The sequence below is a fragment of the Lipotes vexillifer genome, unplaced genomic scaffold, assembly GCF_000442215.2.
Source record: "Lipotes vexillifer unplaced genomic scaffold, Lipotes_vexillifer_v1.1 scaffold200, whole genome shotgun sequence".
Lineage (NCBI taxonomy): Eukaryota > Metazoa > Chordata > Mammalia > Artiodactyla > Lipotidae > Lipotes > Lipotes vexillifer.
In genome coordinates this window covers 749876-767892 of record NW_006790475.1, presented here as the reverse complement: position 1 = coordinate 767892, position 18017 = coordinate 749876, and the positions used below count along the sequence as shown (strand labels likewise).

At 46.9% G+C, this 18017-nt stretch overlaps 1 protein-coding gene across 1 annotated transcript in view; it reads left to right on the top strand.

Moving 5' to 3' along the window:
* The window catches only part of CYFIP1 (cytoplasmic FMR1 interacting protein 1), a 65785-nt gene that overhangs the window by 39598 nt on the left and 8170 nt on the right, over positions 1 to 18017 (top strand). The window contains exons 20-25 of the mRNA XM_007463765.1: positions 532 to 651; positions 4494 to 4693; positions 8187 to 8274; positions 13017 to 13160; positions 13419 to 13509; positions 16095 to 16225. Of these exons, the coding sequence (XP_007463827.1) occupies positions 532 to 651; positions 4494 to 4693; positions 8187 to 8274; positions 13017 to 13160; positions 13419 to 13509; positions 16095 to 16225 (774 nt within the window). The remainder of the gene's footprint in view (positions 1 to 531; positions 652 to 4493; positions 4694 to 8186; positions 8275 to 13016; positions 13161 to 13418; positions 13510 to 16094; positions 16226 to 18017) is intronic.

Sequence of the window (18017 nt, the reverse complement as noted above, 5' to 3'; positions counted from 1 at the left end):
GGAAATCTCATGTAATTCTATCTACAAATAACCACCATTCACATTTTGGGACATTTTCACCAGGGTTTTGCCTGTTTTTGGTTTTTTTTTTTTGCCCGTATTTTTATGTTACTGAAATGCTACTGAGGTATGCACATGTCGTTAGGACTCTGCAGTAGAGATGGAGTAGTTTTCTCTTACTCATCCTTGTGACATGGTGAGGGTAAGGCACACGCAGGCTGCTCTGTGCCGGGAGGTGGCCCTGAACCCATTACAAGGGGTACGCTAAGTGCCAGACCCAGGCTCTCCAGGATCTCTGGGGAGGCTTGGGGTTTCTGTCTGTGATGTAAGTGTAAGTACACTATAAAAGTCCTTTTACAGCTGTGACTTACAGAATTTCAGCTCTAGGAAAGTAGGGTATTTGATCATACTGTCATCTGAATTTTGTACATTATTTGTCTGTCTTATCTTTTGGAATCAGTTTCCTGGGATAGATCCATATTCTCTTGCTTATTTGTTTTTTGTTGTTCATGCTTTCCACTCTGTGCCCAGCTCCTGGGCAGGTCCATAGACCTCAATCGTCTGATTACTCAGCGCGTCTCCACCGCCATGTACAAATCCCTGGAACTGGCAATTGGGCGATTTGAGAGTGAAGACCTGACATCAATAGTTGTAAGTGCTCTCCTTTTTCTCAGGCTCAGCAGATCTGGGGGGTTGGAGCTCCTTCTGCTTTTGTCATTATTGATAAATTGACCTGATGGTAGGTTCATTTTTTGCATAGAACTCAAAAGGTGTGCACTCACTGAGCTGGGCCTGCCTGGGCAGCTGCTCTTCATATGCACAGTTCTAAATTAACTTCAAAGAACAAATAGTTACACCTCACTATGGCAAAAGATATGGCAAAAGAATGAAAGGAGGAACGTTTTAAAACTTAAAAAGAAATGAAGACAGACAGAAAGGATTTGAGAGAAGATCATGGAGATGATGGACGGTGAAGATTCAACATACATATCATAGAGGCCCCTGAAGACAAAAACCAAAGCAATGAGATGGAACAAACATTAAAAAATGCCACTTGAAGAAAACTTTGATAAAATAAAAAACAGTATAAATACATATGAGAAGCAAATATTGCATACATGGGAAAATGGACCTAAAGTGGCCAACACCAAAGAACACTGTAGTTAACATTGTAGTATTGGACTTTCAAGGAAAAGGAAAAACCCTCTGGGTATCTCAGCAGAGCGATCAGGGAAAGAAAATCCAATTGTCCTCAGACCTTTGCCAGCAGGGAAGGAAATGCAACTTAAGGATTTTGTGCCAAATCTATCTTCCAAGAATAATGGCTGCAGGCAAATGGTAATGAGCTTGTGAGAGCTCCAGGAAGACTGTTTTTTCCTAGAGAAGCAGGTGGGGGGCAGGTGTCTGCTGGGCCCACCTCTCCTTCTTCAGAATCCAGGCTGTCTGTGGCCACAGAGCCCACAGTGGCTCTTCCTTCAGCCTGGCTTGGGCTGGGCCACGGTGTTTCATTGCCCTTGGTCTTAATGTGATTCGGTTGAGGTTTTGACCACTATAAATAGAATGTAAGCCAGAGACCTTTTTTTCTTTTCCCCAGCTTTTAGTTTTATTGATCTTTGCTATTGTTTTCTTTGTTTCTATTTCATTTATTTCTGCTCTGATCTTTATGATTTCTTTCCTTCTACTAACTTTGGGTTTTGTTTGTTCTTTCTCTAGTTCCTTTAGGTGTGAGGTTAGATTGTTTATTTGAGATTTTTCTTGTTTCTTGAGGTAGGGTTGTATTGCTACAAACTTCCCTCTTAGAATTGCTTTTGCTGCATCCCATAGGTTTTGGATTGTCGTGTTTTTGTTGTCATTTGTCCCTAGGTATTTTTTGATTTCCTCTTTGACTTCTTCTTGGTTATTTAGTAATGTATTGTTTAGCCTCCATGTGTTTGTGTTTTTTATGTTTTCTTCCGTGTAACTGATTTCTAATCTCATAGTGTTGTGGTCAGAAAAGAGGCTTGATATGATTTCAATTTTCTTAAATTTACTGAGGCTTGATTTGTGACCCAAGATGTGATCTGTCCTGGAGAATGTTCCATGTGCACTTGAGAAGAAAGTGTAATCTGCTGTTTTTGGATGGAATGTCTTATAAATATCAATTAAATCTCTCTGGTCTGTTGTGTCATTTAAAGCTTATGTTTCCTTATTAACTTTATGTCTGGATGATCTGTCCATTGGTGTAAGTGAGGTGTTAAAGTACTCCACTATTATTGTGTTACTGTCGATTTCCTCTTCTGTAGCTGTTAGCATTTGCCTTATGTATTGAGGTGCTCCTCTGTTGGGTGCATAAATATTTATAATTGTTATATCTTCTTCTTGGATTGATCCCTTGATCATTATGTAATGTCCTTCCTTGTCTCTTTAACATTCTTTATTTTAAAGTATTTTATCTGATTTGAGTATTGCTACTCCAGCTTTCTTTTGGTTTCCATTTGCATGGAATATCTTTTTCCATCCCCTCACTTTCAGTCTGTATGTGTCCTAGGTCTGAAGTGGGTCTCTTGTAGACAGCATATATATGGGTCTTGTTTTTAAATCCATTCAGCGAGCCTGTGTCTTTTGCTTGGAGCATTTAATCCATTCACATTTAAGGTAATTTTCAGTATGTATGTTCCTATTACCAATTTCTTTAATTGTTTTGGGTTTGTTTTTGTAGGTTCTTTTCTTCTCTTGCATTTACCACTTAGAGAAGTTCCTTTAGCATTTGTTGTAGAGCTGGCTTCATGGTACTGAGTTCTGTTAGCTTTTGCTTTTCTGTAAAGCTTTTGATTTCTCTGTCAAATCTGAATAAGGTCCTTGCTGGGTAGAGTAATCTTGGTTGTAGGTTCTTCCCTTTTATCAAGCCCTTCTGGCTTGTAGAGTTTCTGCTGAGAAATCAGCTGTTAACCTTATGGTAGTTCCCTTGTATGCTATTTGTCGTTTTTCCCTTGTTGCTTTTAATACTTTTTCTTTGTCTTTAATTTTTGTCAATTTGATTACTGTGTGTCTCGGCATGTTTTTCTTTGTGATAATCCTGGCTGGGACTCTCTGCGCTTCTTGGACTTGGATAGCTATTTCCTTTCCCACGTTAGGGAATTTTTCGGCTATAATCTCTTCAAATATTTTTTCGGGTCCTTTCTCTCTCTCTTCTCCTTCTGGGACCCCTATAATGTGAATGTTGTTGTGTTTAATGTTGTCCCAGAGGTCTCTTAGTCTGTCTTCATTTCTTTTCATTCTTTTTTCTTTATTCTGTTCCACGGCAGTGAATTCCACCATTCTGTCTTCCAGGTCACTTATCCATTCTTCTGCCTCAGTTATTCTGCTATTGATTCCTTCTAGTGTAGTTTTCATTTCAGTTGTTGTATTGTTCATCTCTGTTTGTTTGTTCTTTAATTCTTCTAGGTCTTTGTTAAACATTTCTTGCATCTTCTCAATCTTTGCCTCCATTCTTTTTCCGAGGTCCTGGATCATCTTCACTATCATTATTCTGAATTCTTTTTCTGGAAGGTTGCCTATCTCCACTTCATTTAGTTGTTTTTCTGGGGTTTTATCTTGTTCCTTCATCTGGTACATAGTCCTCTGCCTTTTCATTTTGTCTGTCTTTCTGTGAGTGTGGTTTTTGTTCAACAGGCTGCAGTATTGTAGTTCTTCTTGCTTCTGCCCAGAGACCATTTTAAATTTACTCGTAGTCACATTAGAAAAGGAGAAAGAAATTGGAGGAATTAATTTTAGTAATCTATTTTATTTACCCAATATATCCAAAAATTAACAGTTCAACATATAATCATTATAAGAACTCTGTTGACATGGATATCTTACATTCTTTGTTTTCATGTTCAGTTTCTGAAATCTGTGCATCTCACACGTATGGCACATCTCAGTTTGGACCAGCCATGTTCTTGTTGCCATATGTGGCCAGTGGCTGCCTCAGGGGATAGTACAGACCTGGGCAGGTTTATGAACAGTCAGTGTGAGAGCCTGGAAGGCCACCTCTGAACATGCTTGCCAGCTCTGCTGAACAGCAATGCTTTTGAGTAACTTCAGGTGCGTTAGGAAAGCTGATTAAGGCTAACACCTGAGGACATATGGTGTGCTGTCGGGTGGGGGTGGACACATCCCAGTGTTCTCTGCCCTGTGAGTGGTTTGGAGGCCAGCAGTGGACAGTGGGAGGTAACTGCAGTGGAGAATGGACAGTGGCCATTCGGGGGCAACCATGGAAAGGAGGGGCATTTTAAGAGCAGTGGAGAGGACACGAATTTAGGTGTGAGAAGTAAGCTTGTGTCACCTGCCGGACTGCCACCATGTGCATTCTTGGCCTAGCTCACTGGCCCCCCCTCAGTGCAGCCCCTCGCTGTCCACGTCCTGCTCTGCCCGCTCCCGGCCCACCACCATGGCGCTACCCACGTAGAGGATGGAGGCCGCCACGCCAGGCCCAGCTCTGTCCTCACGCCCCTGTCTTTGTGGTCCTACAGGAGCTGGATGGCCTCTTGGAAATCAACCGTATGACCCACAGGCTGCTGAGCAGGTACCTGACTCTGGACAGCTTTGATGCCATGTTCCGGGAGGCCAACCACAATGTGTCAGCGCCCTACGGGAGAATCACCCTCCACGTCTTCTGGGAGCTCAACTACGACTTCCTGCCCAACTACTGCTACAATGGCTCCACCAACCGGTGAGCATGTTACCTCACAGATGGCTCTGGATGCCCCTTCCAATGGGCATCGAAATAGGATGGTCTCAGGGCCCATCTTTTCCCGTGTCCAGGATACTCAGGCCCTCCTGGTCTCCTCCATTTGCAAGTGCAGCCCTGGGCCAGCCCTTGGGTGTGTGGTCATGGCTTTCATGTGCAGACCGGGTACGGGGCCAGGGTTCCTATCCAGGGCACTCCCTTGGGGCTCAGGGCCAAATCTGTGGTGCATGTGGACGGCAGCTGCTGGGTCTGTACCACCTCCATACTTTTAATGTCTACTGAAGTTGGAATGTGCTGGGTGACTCTACTTTTCATGCTTCCATTCTGGGATTTCGGGCCATGTGAGGGTCTGCCAGTTAGCCGCCCTCCACGCACCTACCATTTTACTACGTTGAACAAGACAAAGTGGCCCGCTGGAAGGGTGGCATGGCTGCTGGCTTCAGGGTTATGTGGTCCAGTCTTGTGGTACAGCCAAGGTCCTGGGATGGCTCTGTGTCACCTCCACACTCTGGCAACTGCCTGCCTGAGGCCTGTCCTCTCTGTGCTGAGCTTCACTCCTGCTGTGTCAGCACATGCCAGAGAGGAAACGTGTGTGTGTGCGAGAAATGGGGGTGAGTATGAGTGAGGGTGTGTGTGAGAGACCGTGTGTATGTGAGCGTTATGAGCACTTTTTATTTTTTAATTTTTATTTATTTTTTATAAATTTATTTTTTATTTTTGGCCGTGTTGGGTCTTTGTTGCTGTGCACGGGCTTTCTGTAGTTGTGGTGGCTTCTCGTGTTGCAGAGCACAGGCCCTAGGCACGCAGGCTTCAGTAGTTGTGGCGCACGGCTTTAGTTGCTCTGCAGCATGTGGGATCTTCCTGGTCCAGGGATCAACTCCTTATGAGGAGTTGTGATTTTCTTGTGTTATTTTAGGTTGCATTTTTGATTATCTAGCATTTTGTTGCCCTTTAAGGGATTCCCAGAGATCATGCAGAAGGAACAGTTGAAGCCTGGGCCCCCTTTGTGCCAGCTGCACTGCGTGTGTACAGCATCTGCCTGTTCTGGTCATCTTGGTGACAGCCCGGTGGGTCGAGGGCTCAAAAACAACAGGAGCCGTGTGGAAGGACTGCAAGGGGGGTGGGAGGGGGCTGAAATCTACACGGTGATGAAAACTCAGCACGGTGATGAAAACTCAGCACGTGCTGTAAACCTTTCTTTTGAATCACTGTTTTCTGAAAAATGCTCCAGGCATGATGAGTCATGAGTGTGCAGTTAGGGAGAGAGGTCTATTTCGAGGCCCTGCCTGCCAAGCTGGGCCCACGTGGGTGCCCCTCCCTGATCGGGGCCGATGCTAGGGAACAACCTGCCATCCTAGGCTACCTGTCCTACTGGCAGCAGGAGTCTTGTTGTCAGAGACGAGGTTGCCAGGACTCAGGTCAGGAAGTTGGTGCCATGTGGCCCAGCAACCTTAGCAGGAGTGGAACACCTCTAGGCCGTGTCACTTGCATGGCCTGACAGACACTATGGCATCAGGTGTATAAACTGACGACAGGCACCTCTGCCCTGGGTCCCCTTAGCCCGTCCAGCATGAGGTCCACCCTGAACAGCAGCAAGCAGATGGCTGCCCTCGGCTGATAGTGCATGCTCCCCGCTGCCCGCATGGCGCTGGTAGGCAGCTTTGCCTCCAACGGGCTGTGAGATTGATTGCACGGGAACCCAGTTTCCCATGCATTGGAGCTGTGACCTTGGGCACGTGTGCTGACAGGGGCCAGCGTGAAGTGACCTCAGTCTCCTTGGGCCCAGAAACCTGAGGTGCAATTCAGAGGGAGCCCTGGCTGCACGAGATGCAGTCTTCACCAGAGCAGCAGCGCTGGAGGCCTCCACCTCTTTCTAGCATTGGCAAAAGCCATTACTTCTGTGTTTTTAACAGGTCTTTCAGTGGAACCCTTAGAGCTTCATTATCTGGAAAAGACATTTTAAAATAGTGTTTCATATGTCCATGTTGCATGTGGAAACCTGAGAAGACAGACAAAATTATACCACCCAGTATCTTAATTCCATGCCCAAGGGTTTTCTGAAAGCTGCTTGCGGGGAAACCAGAACTCCATTTGTTGCTTGGCGTATCTACTTATTTTGCTGCTTATTTCCGATTAATGACTTATGCGACTCTGGGAGGTCACATGGGGTGGCCTGTGACTTAAATTTAACCTGTACAGCTGCTAATTGTGACAGCGCGATAGCCCTCGAAGTAAGCCAGCAGTTGGGATCAGAGTCGGGCCTCTTTGGCAGGAAGACCACTGAGGAGGGTATGTCCGCAGTGCAATGTACCACAAGGTTGCCCCATCACTGGCCATCCGTCCCTTGGTTAGGGTGGTGGCTGCCAAGTCTCTCCACTGGTGTGTTTCCATTTTTCTGTTTGAAATTTATAAGTAATATATAGGGAGATAATCTGAGACTTTAAAAACGGTTCCTTGGGGCTTCCCTGGTGGCGCAGTGGTTGAGAGTCCGCCTGCCGATGCAGGGCACACGGGTTTGTGCCCCGGTCCGGGAGGATCCCACATGCCGCAGAGCGGCTGGGCCCGTGAGCCATGGCCACTGAGCCTGCGCGTCTGGAGCCTGTGCTCCGCAATGGGAGAGGCCACAACAGTGAGAGGCCCGCATACTGCAAAAAAAAAAAAAAAAAAAAAAAAAAAAAAGGATAACGACAGAACCCAGCCACTCAGCAACGTGATGTTTCCATGTAAATGTGATCAGCTCCACAGGCCGCTGTCCTCTCCTCAGATGCAAACGTTTGTTTCATGCACAAGTGGTGTTTTGACAGTTACATCCTTTTTTATTTATTAAAGTGCAATATGCATTAATCAAGTTTTTTGAATCTAATAATTAGCAGATCCATGAATTTTATCATGCTTCTTTGTAGAAAGTTTTATATGTTTAAATGAACGCTTCTGATTTGAAAGTGTGAGTCGATTTTGACATTTCTGCTTTAAGATCCAAGCATTTGAGTTTTAGTGGCTCCTAATCTGTTATGAAGCCACCAGCCTCTTGGCTCTGCAAGTGTGTTTACAGACTCATCTTCTGTCAGTTTGTACCCAGTGACCTGAGTGACCGCATCACTGTCCGAATCTGCCTTCCCACTCCTGTCCCTGCCATCATTGCTGTGTCCAGAGGCCCAGCAAGGCCCAAGTGCCTGCATCACCTCTTTTCAAAAGACTGAATGAAATGGTCCTGATGCCAAGTATGGAGACTCTTTTTATGTGCTAGAAGGGCCTCCGGTGTCCTCACTCTGTTCCTGAACTTCAGATACATTTGTCATACTTCAGAGTATTTATAGCTCATTCCTAGTGTCGGTTTTGATTTCCCAGAATTTTCCTATGTGATGATTAATTGGGAGGAAGATTTAATTGATGAGTAATGGAAACGTTCTGAATTTTAAAGAACTACCATTAAATTTTTGGTTTTCTTTCTTTTTTTTAAATCTTTCTTGTTTAGATTTGTTCGGACAGTATTACCATTTTCTCAAGAATTTCAAAGAGATAAACAGCCAAATGCACAACCCCAGTATTTGCATGGATCAAAGGTAGGTTCTTTTGTGTTTGTATTACGATATTTAAGTTCATGGCGAAGTGTATTTTGAAGTTTAATTTGAATCAGTCTAGTTTCAATAATTTGAATGTATCATGCCACATGTAAAATGTTATTGTTTCCTTCAGTTAGCACCCTTCTGAAAAGTAATGTAGTGCTGGGACAGCTTCTGGCCATGTGGTGGGTGTCCGCTGTGAGACTGTTGGAAGATTTAAAGGTGTAAAAATATCAAGCCAGAAAAGTTTGTGGAAGAGGCTTGTGGGTGGGGGACACATCTGTGATGGAGGGGCAGGGTGGCCTGTCCAGCTGTGACACCTTAAAGGGAGGAGCTGAGGTGGGAAGGGGCATGCGGAAAACAGCTGACATCCAGGAACCACAGGACACCCACCATCCCATGAGATGATGCAGGTTTCCCGGCTGACATGGCTGGATGTGCAGCAGCAAGGGCATTGCTAAAAGTTAGTGTTGTCAGTATCTAAAGTACTCTTACAATTTAATAAGAAAAAGACAAGCGGGCGCTTCCCTGGTGGCGCAGTGGTTGAGAGTCCGCCTGCTGATGCAGGGGACACGGGTTCGTGCCCCGGTCCAGGAGGATCCCATATGCCGCGGAGAGGCTGGGCCCATGAGCCATGGCTGCTGAGCCTGTGCGTCCAGAGCCTGTGCTCCGCAACGGGAGAGGCCACAATAGTGAGAGGTCCGCGTACCACACACACACACACACAAAAGACAAGCATTCTGTGCTAAAAAGGAGGCAGGTGCATCTGCAAAGTAGGTGCCCATCTCGGAAAAAAAAGATTAGATTGTTCTTTTTAAAGCGACCAGCTGTGACTGAACTTAAACTTATGGATTTCAGCCTCTTTGAGAAATTGTTCATGTCATTTTTATTCTTAAAACCTAAACCAGTATTTTTTTGTTAGATCATTTGGACTCCTAACAGAAGTCTAACAAAAGTTTGCGTGAGGGGGCTTCCCTGGTGGCGCAGTGGTTGAGAGTCCGCCTGCCGATGCAGGGGACACGGGTTCATGCCCCGGTCCGGGAAGATCCCACATGCCGCGGAGCACCTGGGCCCGTGAGCCATGGCCGCTGAGCCTGCGCGTCCGGAGCCTGTGCTCCGCAACGGGAGAGGCCTCAACAGTTAAAGGCCCGCGTACCAAAAAAAAAAAAAAAAAAAGAAAGAAAGGCAGAATGCCAGAACATCATGCTGTCAGAGTTGAGCCACCATGTTCCTTGTGAGCATTCAGACGTGTCAGCTGCACTTCAGTGTGCTGCTGTGCAGTTAGGGTGTTCGTACCTATGAGATTATGGAATACACAGGAATCCAATTCAAAAATCCAATCCGTTCTTTTGTTAGGAGTGATGAGTGAGGGCTAGTGTCTTATGGTAATAAAATCGACTTAGATGAGTGCCCATTTATGGCGTTACCTTTTTGGTTCCTGGTAGTATCACCATTCCGAGTGAACACTCTCTTGAGTACATCACTGATGTTCTCTTTCCTATAAGATAAGTAAGAGTGTCCCTACTTCACAGTTGAAGACGCACAGTATTGAGAGCATTAGAGAACCCAGGGCACGTGACTAGTGAGTCTGGAGCCCTCATCCACTGGTTTCCGGGCGAGGCCCCAGTCTCTGCATCAGGCGTGGTCAGCAGTGTTTCTTGAACTGAGCTGTGAGGCTCCCCTGCTCTGAGTCTGCGTGTTTTAGTGTAGGATTTGTAATTTTGCCCTCTCCAGAGGTAGTTCCTCCTCCCCTTCCTCTGAGTAGGTACATTGCTCCGGTTGTGTTGTCCCTGGGATGTGCCATCTTTGGGGTGAGTGAGGTCTCCAGGAAGCCAGACCCTCATCGGGGGGGCCGGGGACTAGGTGTCATTGAGCCCCAGGCCCCGAGCAAGTGAGGGTGGCTTTGGGAGTGAATTTTCCCACTTGTAACATGAGGCCATTTAATTTCACTAATGATTTTCATGTTTTTCAAGCATTAGAACTTATTATCAAGCAAAAACCTCACCCAGAATCCCAGCATCTTTTTTTTTTTTTTTTTTTTTTTTTTGGCTGTGTTGGGTCTTTGTTGCTGCGTGCGGGCTTTCTCTAGTTACAGTGAGCGGGGGCTACTCTTTGTTGTGGTGCGTGAGCTTCTCATTGCGGTGGCTTCTCTTGTTGCAGAGCATGGGCTCTAGGCACGTGGGCTTCAGTAGCTGTGGCCCGCGGGCTTTAGACTGCAGGTTCAGTAGTTGTGGTGCATGGGCTTAGTTGCTTCGCAGCATGTGGGATCTTCCCAGAGCAGGGATCAAACCCATGGGCAGGCAGATTCTTAACCACTGTGCCACCAGTGAAGTCCCAGAATCCCAGCATTTACAGCACAGTTTAGGGACACTGCTTTGGAAAAGCAAGTGTTCTCTTGCTGCAAGTAATAAGCCCTTCCTTCTCTGGATTAAAAAATAATAATAAAGCACAGTTGGTGCTTTGAGGAGGGATGGCAGGGGGCAGGTTGTGTCTGAGCCCACAATCAAGGTATGGTCTTTTCAAGTCTGATAGGGTTGTAGGGATGAATGTGAGACAGGCATTTGGCAGAAGGAGTCATTCACAGCTGCAGTTTATTACACCTAAAGGACACAAAGCAGGATCAGCAAGGGGGAAAGATGCATCTGGTGGTTATGGAAGCAGGTGCGGGCTTCCAGTAGTCCCTCATGGGGGCCGATGGGACGTACAGGGTGATCCTGCCCAGGAAAGAGAAGCTCACAGGAACACCCAGGTCCAGGGCTAGGGGCATAGACACAGCCACCTGTATGACTGGCCCAAGTTACTGCAACCTCAGAATCCCCAGAAGGAAAGGAGGGGCTTGCCATAAATCACTATTTGTACAAACAACCTAGACAAGCTCGTACAGCATGGTTAAGTGTCCCAAGTGTAGAAAACAACTGTATCAATCGGCAACATAAGCAACATTTCAAGGGCTGAGTTCCCAGGAATTGCAAGCAGGCCTCCTGAGGATATTCATTCAGAACCAAGCAACTAGACTTCTGCCAGTTCTTCAGAATCCTTGCTGTCCTGATGTGGTTCTCTGTGTACATAGAGGAAATATTTAAGATGATTATAAAAGGGGAAGGGGGAAGGTTATAGGGACCTAAAAGCAGGTGCGAGTGGTACATTTCACTCGAAGTGGTAACATGTTGATAACAGTAGGTTGTGATAACTTAACATAACGTATAATGTAAGACCGGGAACATCACTGAAGGGCCTGTGCAAAGAGATACTTTCAAAAATACCACAGTTAAATCACAACAGAATTCTAAAAAATGTTTAAATGACCCACAGGAAGACAGGAAGAATGAAACAGAGACTAACTTAAAAATCATAATTACATTACATGTAAATGTATTAAATGTAAGTGGTCTAAAGACAGTTAAAAAGGCAGAGGGATTGACAGAGTGGATTAAAAAATATGCCTGTATAAGAAACTCACTTCAAGTCGATGATGTATGTAGGTTAAATGTAAAAGGATGGAAAAAGATGTGTCACACAAACAATCAGAAGAAAGCAGAATGACTGTATGAGTATAGGATAAAGCAGATTTCAGAGCAAAGAATATTACCAGGGACAAAGAGGGAGGGACATTACATAATGATGAAAAGGTCAAGCCACCAAGAAAATATAGCAATCCTAAATGTTTATGCACCCAACAACAGAGTTTCAAAATACTTGAAGCAAAAACTGACATAAGTGAAAGGAGAAATGAACAACTCCACAGTTGTAGTTGGGGAAGTCAACATTCCTTTCACTTAGTAATTGAAAGAATAAGTACACAGAAAATCAGCAACAAAAAAGAATGACCGCCATCAACCAATAGGATGTTATTGACGTGTGTAGAACACTTCATCCAACAACAGCAGAACATACATTCTTTTCAAGTACCCATGGAGCATTCTCCAAGATAGACCATACCCTGGGCCATAAAACAACATCAACGAAATTCAAAGAACTGATATATTATAGAGTGTGTTATCTGACCACAGTGATCTCAAGCTAGAAATCAGTAACAAAGAGATGACAAGAAAATCAGAAATTAACACATTTCAAATGATCCTTAGGGCAAGGGGAAGTCTCAAGGGAAAGTTTTTAAAAAGACATTGACCTAAATGAAATGCAAATATATCAAAATTTACGGGGTGCAGCTAAAGAAGTGCTGAAAGGGAAACACGTAGCACTGAATGCGTACATTGGGAGTCTCCCTGATTAGGTGTGCAGACGTCTGTGTCCTTAGACAAGCTTGGAGGTCCCATCTGACAAGAAACCACCCTGACTACCTTTCTCGCCTGCCCCCCCTGCAGAGGCTGCTGTCCCCCACTCCCTGCATACCCCACTGCCTCATCAGAGTCTGTCCTTGGTGTCTCCCTCAGGAGACTGGGAGCAGTAACATGGGGGCAGCAGTGCGGCTCTGAGATACATTCATTTCTCATTCCAGGACCTCAGAATGTCTTCTGTAGGACTGGCAGTTTAATAAATGTTGAAGAACCAAATGGTTTTGTATTCTTCCTTCTGTTTTAGCAAGCTTGTTTTTATGTCTTCAAGTTGGAAACATAGATTATCCCAATAAAGGGCAGTCCAACAGGGTCTCTGGATGCCTCCACCTGAGAGCGCTGTGTGCTAATGCACTTTACGAATGGATTCTTCATCTTCACCTGTGCGTGGGGCTACGTTGAAAACCCTGGCAACTTCCATCAAGTCCTGGCCTTCTCTGTCCCCAGGCTTTGAACCTGGCCTACTCAAGCATCTACGGCAGCTACCGGAACTTTGTGGGGCCTCCACACTTCCAGGTCATCTGCCGGCTGCTCGGCTACCAGGGCATCGCAGTGGTCATGGAAGAGCTGCTGAAAGTGGTCAAGAGCCTGGTATGTTTCCCTCGGTGGGCTTCCTTCCCGGAGCGGGGGGTGGTGGTGGTGGGAAGGATTCTGCACACAATTCCTGTGTGGGGAGGGGCTTTCCATTCCATCTCTCACATCAGTCTCCACGTGTGAGATTTCCTCTCCAGCCAAAGTCCTGGGTCGTTACCGTGCATTTGATTAACAGACTCCTTTTCAGAAGTGCCCGTCACACCCACAGCCTGCGTGGTGGTGTGGCTGGTGGCTGACACAGCCCATCTCTCACAGCTGCAAGGCACAATCCTACAGTACGTGAAGACGCTGATGGAGGTGATGCCCAAGGTCTGCCGGCTGCCGCGGCACGAGTACGGCTCCCCTGGTGAGCACAGTGTCTCCCTGGGGTGCACAGGGAGGGACAGTGTCAGCCATAAGCCCCAGTAAGGGAAATCAAGTCAGAAATTACTGATAAGGATCGGATCTGCCTTCCCCGGGTGGGAGGAGGTGGGGAGCCCAACCAGAGCCTGATTGTTTCCAGCAGAAAAAACCAGCCAGCCTTTCAACCAAGGAGCACGTGTGCAGGAGGGTGTGTAGGAGTTGCCGTTTGGGGTGGGAATGCTGGGTGGGGAGTGAGGGCTGTGAACCCTGTGCACCTTGGCTCTCCTACAACACCAGGATCTTGAAGATCGCTGACCAGGGAGGGGCAGGGAGCTCCACTGCCAGGTCCAACTGCCCAGAGGCCTCAGAGGCAGCCCCACGCAGGGGTGCTGCTTCCCCTGACAGCGCAGCCCATCTGTCTTTCTGCCTGGCAGCCTCCCTCTAACTGAGAGCCTGTCTCATTGGCGGGCTGACCGTAGGGCCCTCGGGCAGATGTGCCGTTTGGGGTGCCAGACAGACCTACATGGCCTGACCAGAGCGGATTTGGGGCTCTCCATGTGAACAGCCTTTGTGACCTCAGAAAGCATCGTTTGTGATAAAATTGGACTACAGGAACCCTTATCTCTTAACAAAACTGCCTTTTGTCTCATATTCGTTACTACTTTCTTTCTCTTTTTTTGTGGTACGCGGGCCTCTCACTGCTGTGGCCTCTCCCGTTGCGGAGCACAGGCTCCGGACGCGCAGGCTCAGCGGCCATGGCTCACGGGCCCAGCCGCTCCACGGCATGTGGGATCCTCTCGGACCGGGGCACGAACCTGTGTCCCCCACATCGGCAGGCGGACTCTCAGCCACTGCGCCATCAGGGAAGCCCCGTTACTACTTTCTTAAAAGCTGGACAACTATCTTATTAAGTGACTTGGGCCCACACGTGGGTCACCCATGAGAGACTGTTCTGATGGGTAGTCGGCTGGTGTGGCTGAGCCTCCAGATGTCTCTGGCACCGCCCAGGGCTATTGGTGTTTAAGGAGACAGTGAGATGACCCATTTGGCCCCTGGGAAGGGACATAACTGTTGGTCTGGCCTGGCTTCGGAGGATCTCAGAAAACAGATGGGTAACATTGGGGTAATAAAACTGTTGCTCGGATCCTGACTAGAGGTGGATATTTTAAAGGTGGATATTTTAAATGTCAAAGACAAGCCATTTAGGCCAAATCTAAAGATGGTCTGGGGCAGAGCTGTGGACTTCAGGGCTGCTCTCTGAACGTCCTCGCCCAGCTGGCCTGGCACCACCGTGTGGTTAGTGCCATGCTGCTGGGAGCACCCCTGCTCTCTCGTGCCCGTTTCGGGGTGGACCGCAGAGAGGAAAGGATGGCCTCTCAGGCAGGCAAGGCTGTGGGGTCCATGCTGAACGGCATTCAGGGCCTGACCTCTCGGAATGAGGGGTTTGAAGTCATTTAAGTTTCTGAGTTTGTTCTCCTCACGGTTGTTGTGGCTGTTCTAGGTCTTCTGCGAGACTATAAATTCTGGAGTCAGCTTGGGGATTTTTGACTGTATCAGCATTGAATGGATAGACTGAGTTCTTTCCAGACTTTATGCCTTGTGCCTTTTCCTGCCTTATTACAACATCCAGGGCCTCCAGGACAGTGGTGAAGATGTGTTGTCTTGCTCTGGAGCTCTGGGAGAAGGTGTGCAGATTCACCACTGAGTGTGACACTAGCTAGCTACAGGGTTTTTGTAGATGTCCTTTATCAAGCTAAGTACATTCCCTTCTGTGCCTGTGAAGGGATACTGAATTTTACCAAATACCTTTCCTACCTCTGCTGGAGATGACAGTATGGTCTTTCTCATTTATTGCGACGTGATGCCTCCTCTGAAGATACAGGCAGACCTTGGAGATATTGCAGGTTTGGTTCCAGATAACTGCAATCAAGTGAATATTGCCATAAAGCAAGCCACGTGAATTTTTTTAATTTCCTGGTGCATATAAAGTTATGTTTATGCTATACCGTAGTCTATTAAGTGTGCAATGACACCATGCCTTATGAAACATACATATCTTAATTAAAAACACTTCATTGCTAAAAAATGCTAACCATCGTCTGAGCCTTTAGCAAGTTGTGATCTTTTTGCAATAGTAACATCAAAGATCACTGATCCCAGATCATCGTAACAACTACAATAATAATGAAAACGTTCAAATATTTCAAGAATTACCAAAATGTGACACAGAGACATGAAGTGAGGAGACACTGTTGGGAAAACGGCACCTATAGACTTGCTTGACACAGGGCTGCCACAGATTTCCAATTTGTAAAAAAACAGTATCTGCGAAGCACAGTAAAACAAGCCATGCCTGGACAGGGTTGACAGAGAAAGAGGCTTTGGAGCTGATGCCCGGCGCTCAGGTGGTGGACAAACCACGAGTGCAGGGAAGGTGCTGGGGTCAGGAGATGTGCGGCCATGTCCCTGTGGGCACGATGGCAGTGGGAGAATGCTCAGTGCTCCCGGCTGTGAACCCCAGGCTGCTCCCTGTGGGGCTCCCTCCCCTCCAGCCACCCCCAGCCCCACACTCATTCTGTGCCACCACAGGCATCCTGGAGTTCTTCCACCACCAGTTAAAGGACATTGTTGAATATGCAGAGCTGAAGACGGTGTGCTTCCAGAACCTACGGGAGGTAGGCAACGCCATCCTCTTCTGCCTGCTCATAGAGCAGAGCCTGGTGAGTGCCCCGCCCCGCATCCCGCCAAGCCCCCCCTCCCCGCGGGTGACAGAACAGGCCGAGCTTTAGACGCTGCTTGATTCAGTGGGGTTATTTAGTGGCGGAAGGGGAGCAAGTATTATAAAGCACCGATCTTTTCTCATGACTGTTTCTCATGACTGTTTTATTTGAATTTGTTCCCTACAACTGGAAAACAGAAATGCAATGCAGTTCATCATTTAAGAATGTTTTATTATATAGTATTTGCTGCATCTAAATTAACATGTGATATACACATAAGGTGAAAGCACTGCTGCCCAGGGGAATTGTGTATGATGGAAAGTTCCACAGCTGAGGCTGTGGAGCCCTCAAAGTGTGGCTCCGTGTGAAGAACTGATTTCTAAATTTTGCTGAATTTTTTTTTACATTTAAATAGTTGCATGTGCCCCAGGCCTACTGCAGTGGACAGCATAATAAAGCAAACACTAGGAGCCCACCACCACTCGGAAAGCACACATGGGACACCCACTTTCTCCACTGATTGCCTCCTGGTGGTGTCATTTAGCCTCTCCCTCTGTCCCCTGTAGACCATGTCACCTGACAGTTCTGCACTGAGAGCCTTGGTGAGTGTAGCACGGACTCTTGGTGGCCTCACTCTGCCTTTCCCTCAGAACTAGAGAGTCGGGCATCTTCCCTGGTGCTGGCCTCTTCCCGTCCTGTTAAATGCTCCGTTTGTATCTTTTGTCCATTTTACTACAATTTGTGTATCTTCTGTATGTTACACTTAAATGCAAATACCTCCCCCTGTTTCTGGCTTGTCTTTCCAATCTAACAGTGGTGATGTTTGGTAAACTGATACTCTTAATTTGAATGTAGTATCTCTCTCTCTTTTTTTTTTCCTAATGGTTAGCACTTTTTGTATCTCTTCAAAGAACTCCTTTCCTACCTAGGGGTCATAAAAATATTCTTTCATATTTTCTTCTAAAGGTTTTAGGTGTTGCTTCTCTTTAGTTTATAATCCTTCTGGAGTTGGTTTTTGTGTGTAGTGAGATGTGGATGAGGTTCTTTTTTCCTCTGTGGGGTAACCAGTTGTCCCTCCTCCAGTGGCCAAAGGAAGACTCCTTTCTTGGCTGGTCAGCAGTGTCACTCTGTCATCCTTCAGCTTTTTGTGGATGTGCTGGTCTGTTTCTTGGCTTTCTTCCTCATTCCACCGGTCTGTGTGTCTGTCCGTGGCTTCTAAAACGTCTTACTCATGGTAGCTGTAACTTAAGTCTTGACACCTGACAGGATGTGCTCCTAACCTTTTTCTTCTTCAAGCACATGCTCCCTCTTTGTGGATCTTTGCTCTGCTCTGAAAGTATTAGAATCGGCTTGCCAAATGCATTGAAAAAGCATATTGGCATTTGGATGGGAATTGTTTTGCATTTCTGGCTCCGTCTGGGGAGCTCCTCTGTTACTTCTTAAAGCAGTCTCTTGTCTCCGGGGCCCTGGCAGCTTGGCAGAGGCAAGGTCGTGTTTTGCAGTGACCGGGGCTGGGGTGCCCGTACACTGTGCAGGGCGTGGCAGTCAGACTGCCAGGCCTGTAGGGGCTGAGCCACTGGACTGGCCCTCTTACACCCAGGTACACAAAAAAGAAAATATGTTGGCTCTCGTGTCAGGGAGCCCAAGGTTGGGTACAGGATACAGCCTCCGGTCAGGACCCGCACCTTCTGGCTTCCCCTCTGCTACTCTGCTCCCCGGAGACCCTTTCCATGTGGTGCCAGAGATGGGAAACTCCCAGCCCCTCACTGTCCCACTAGCTGTGACTCAGCCC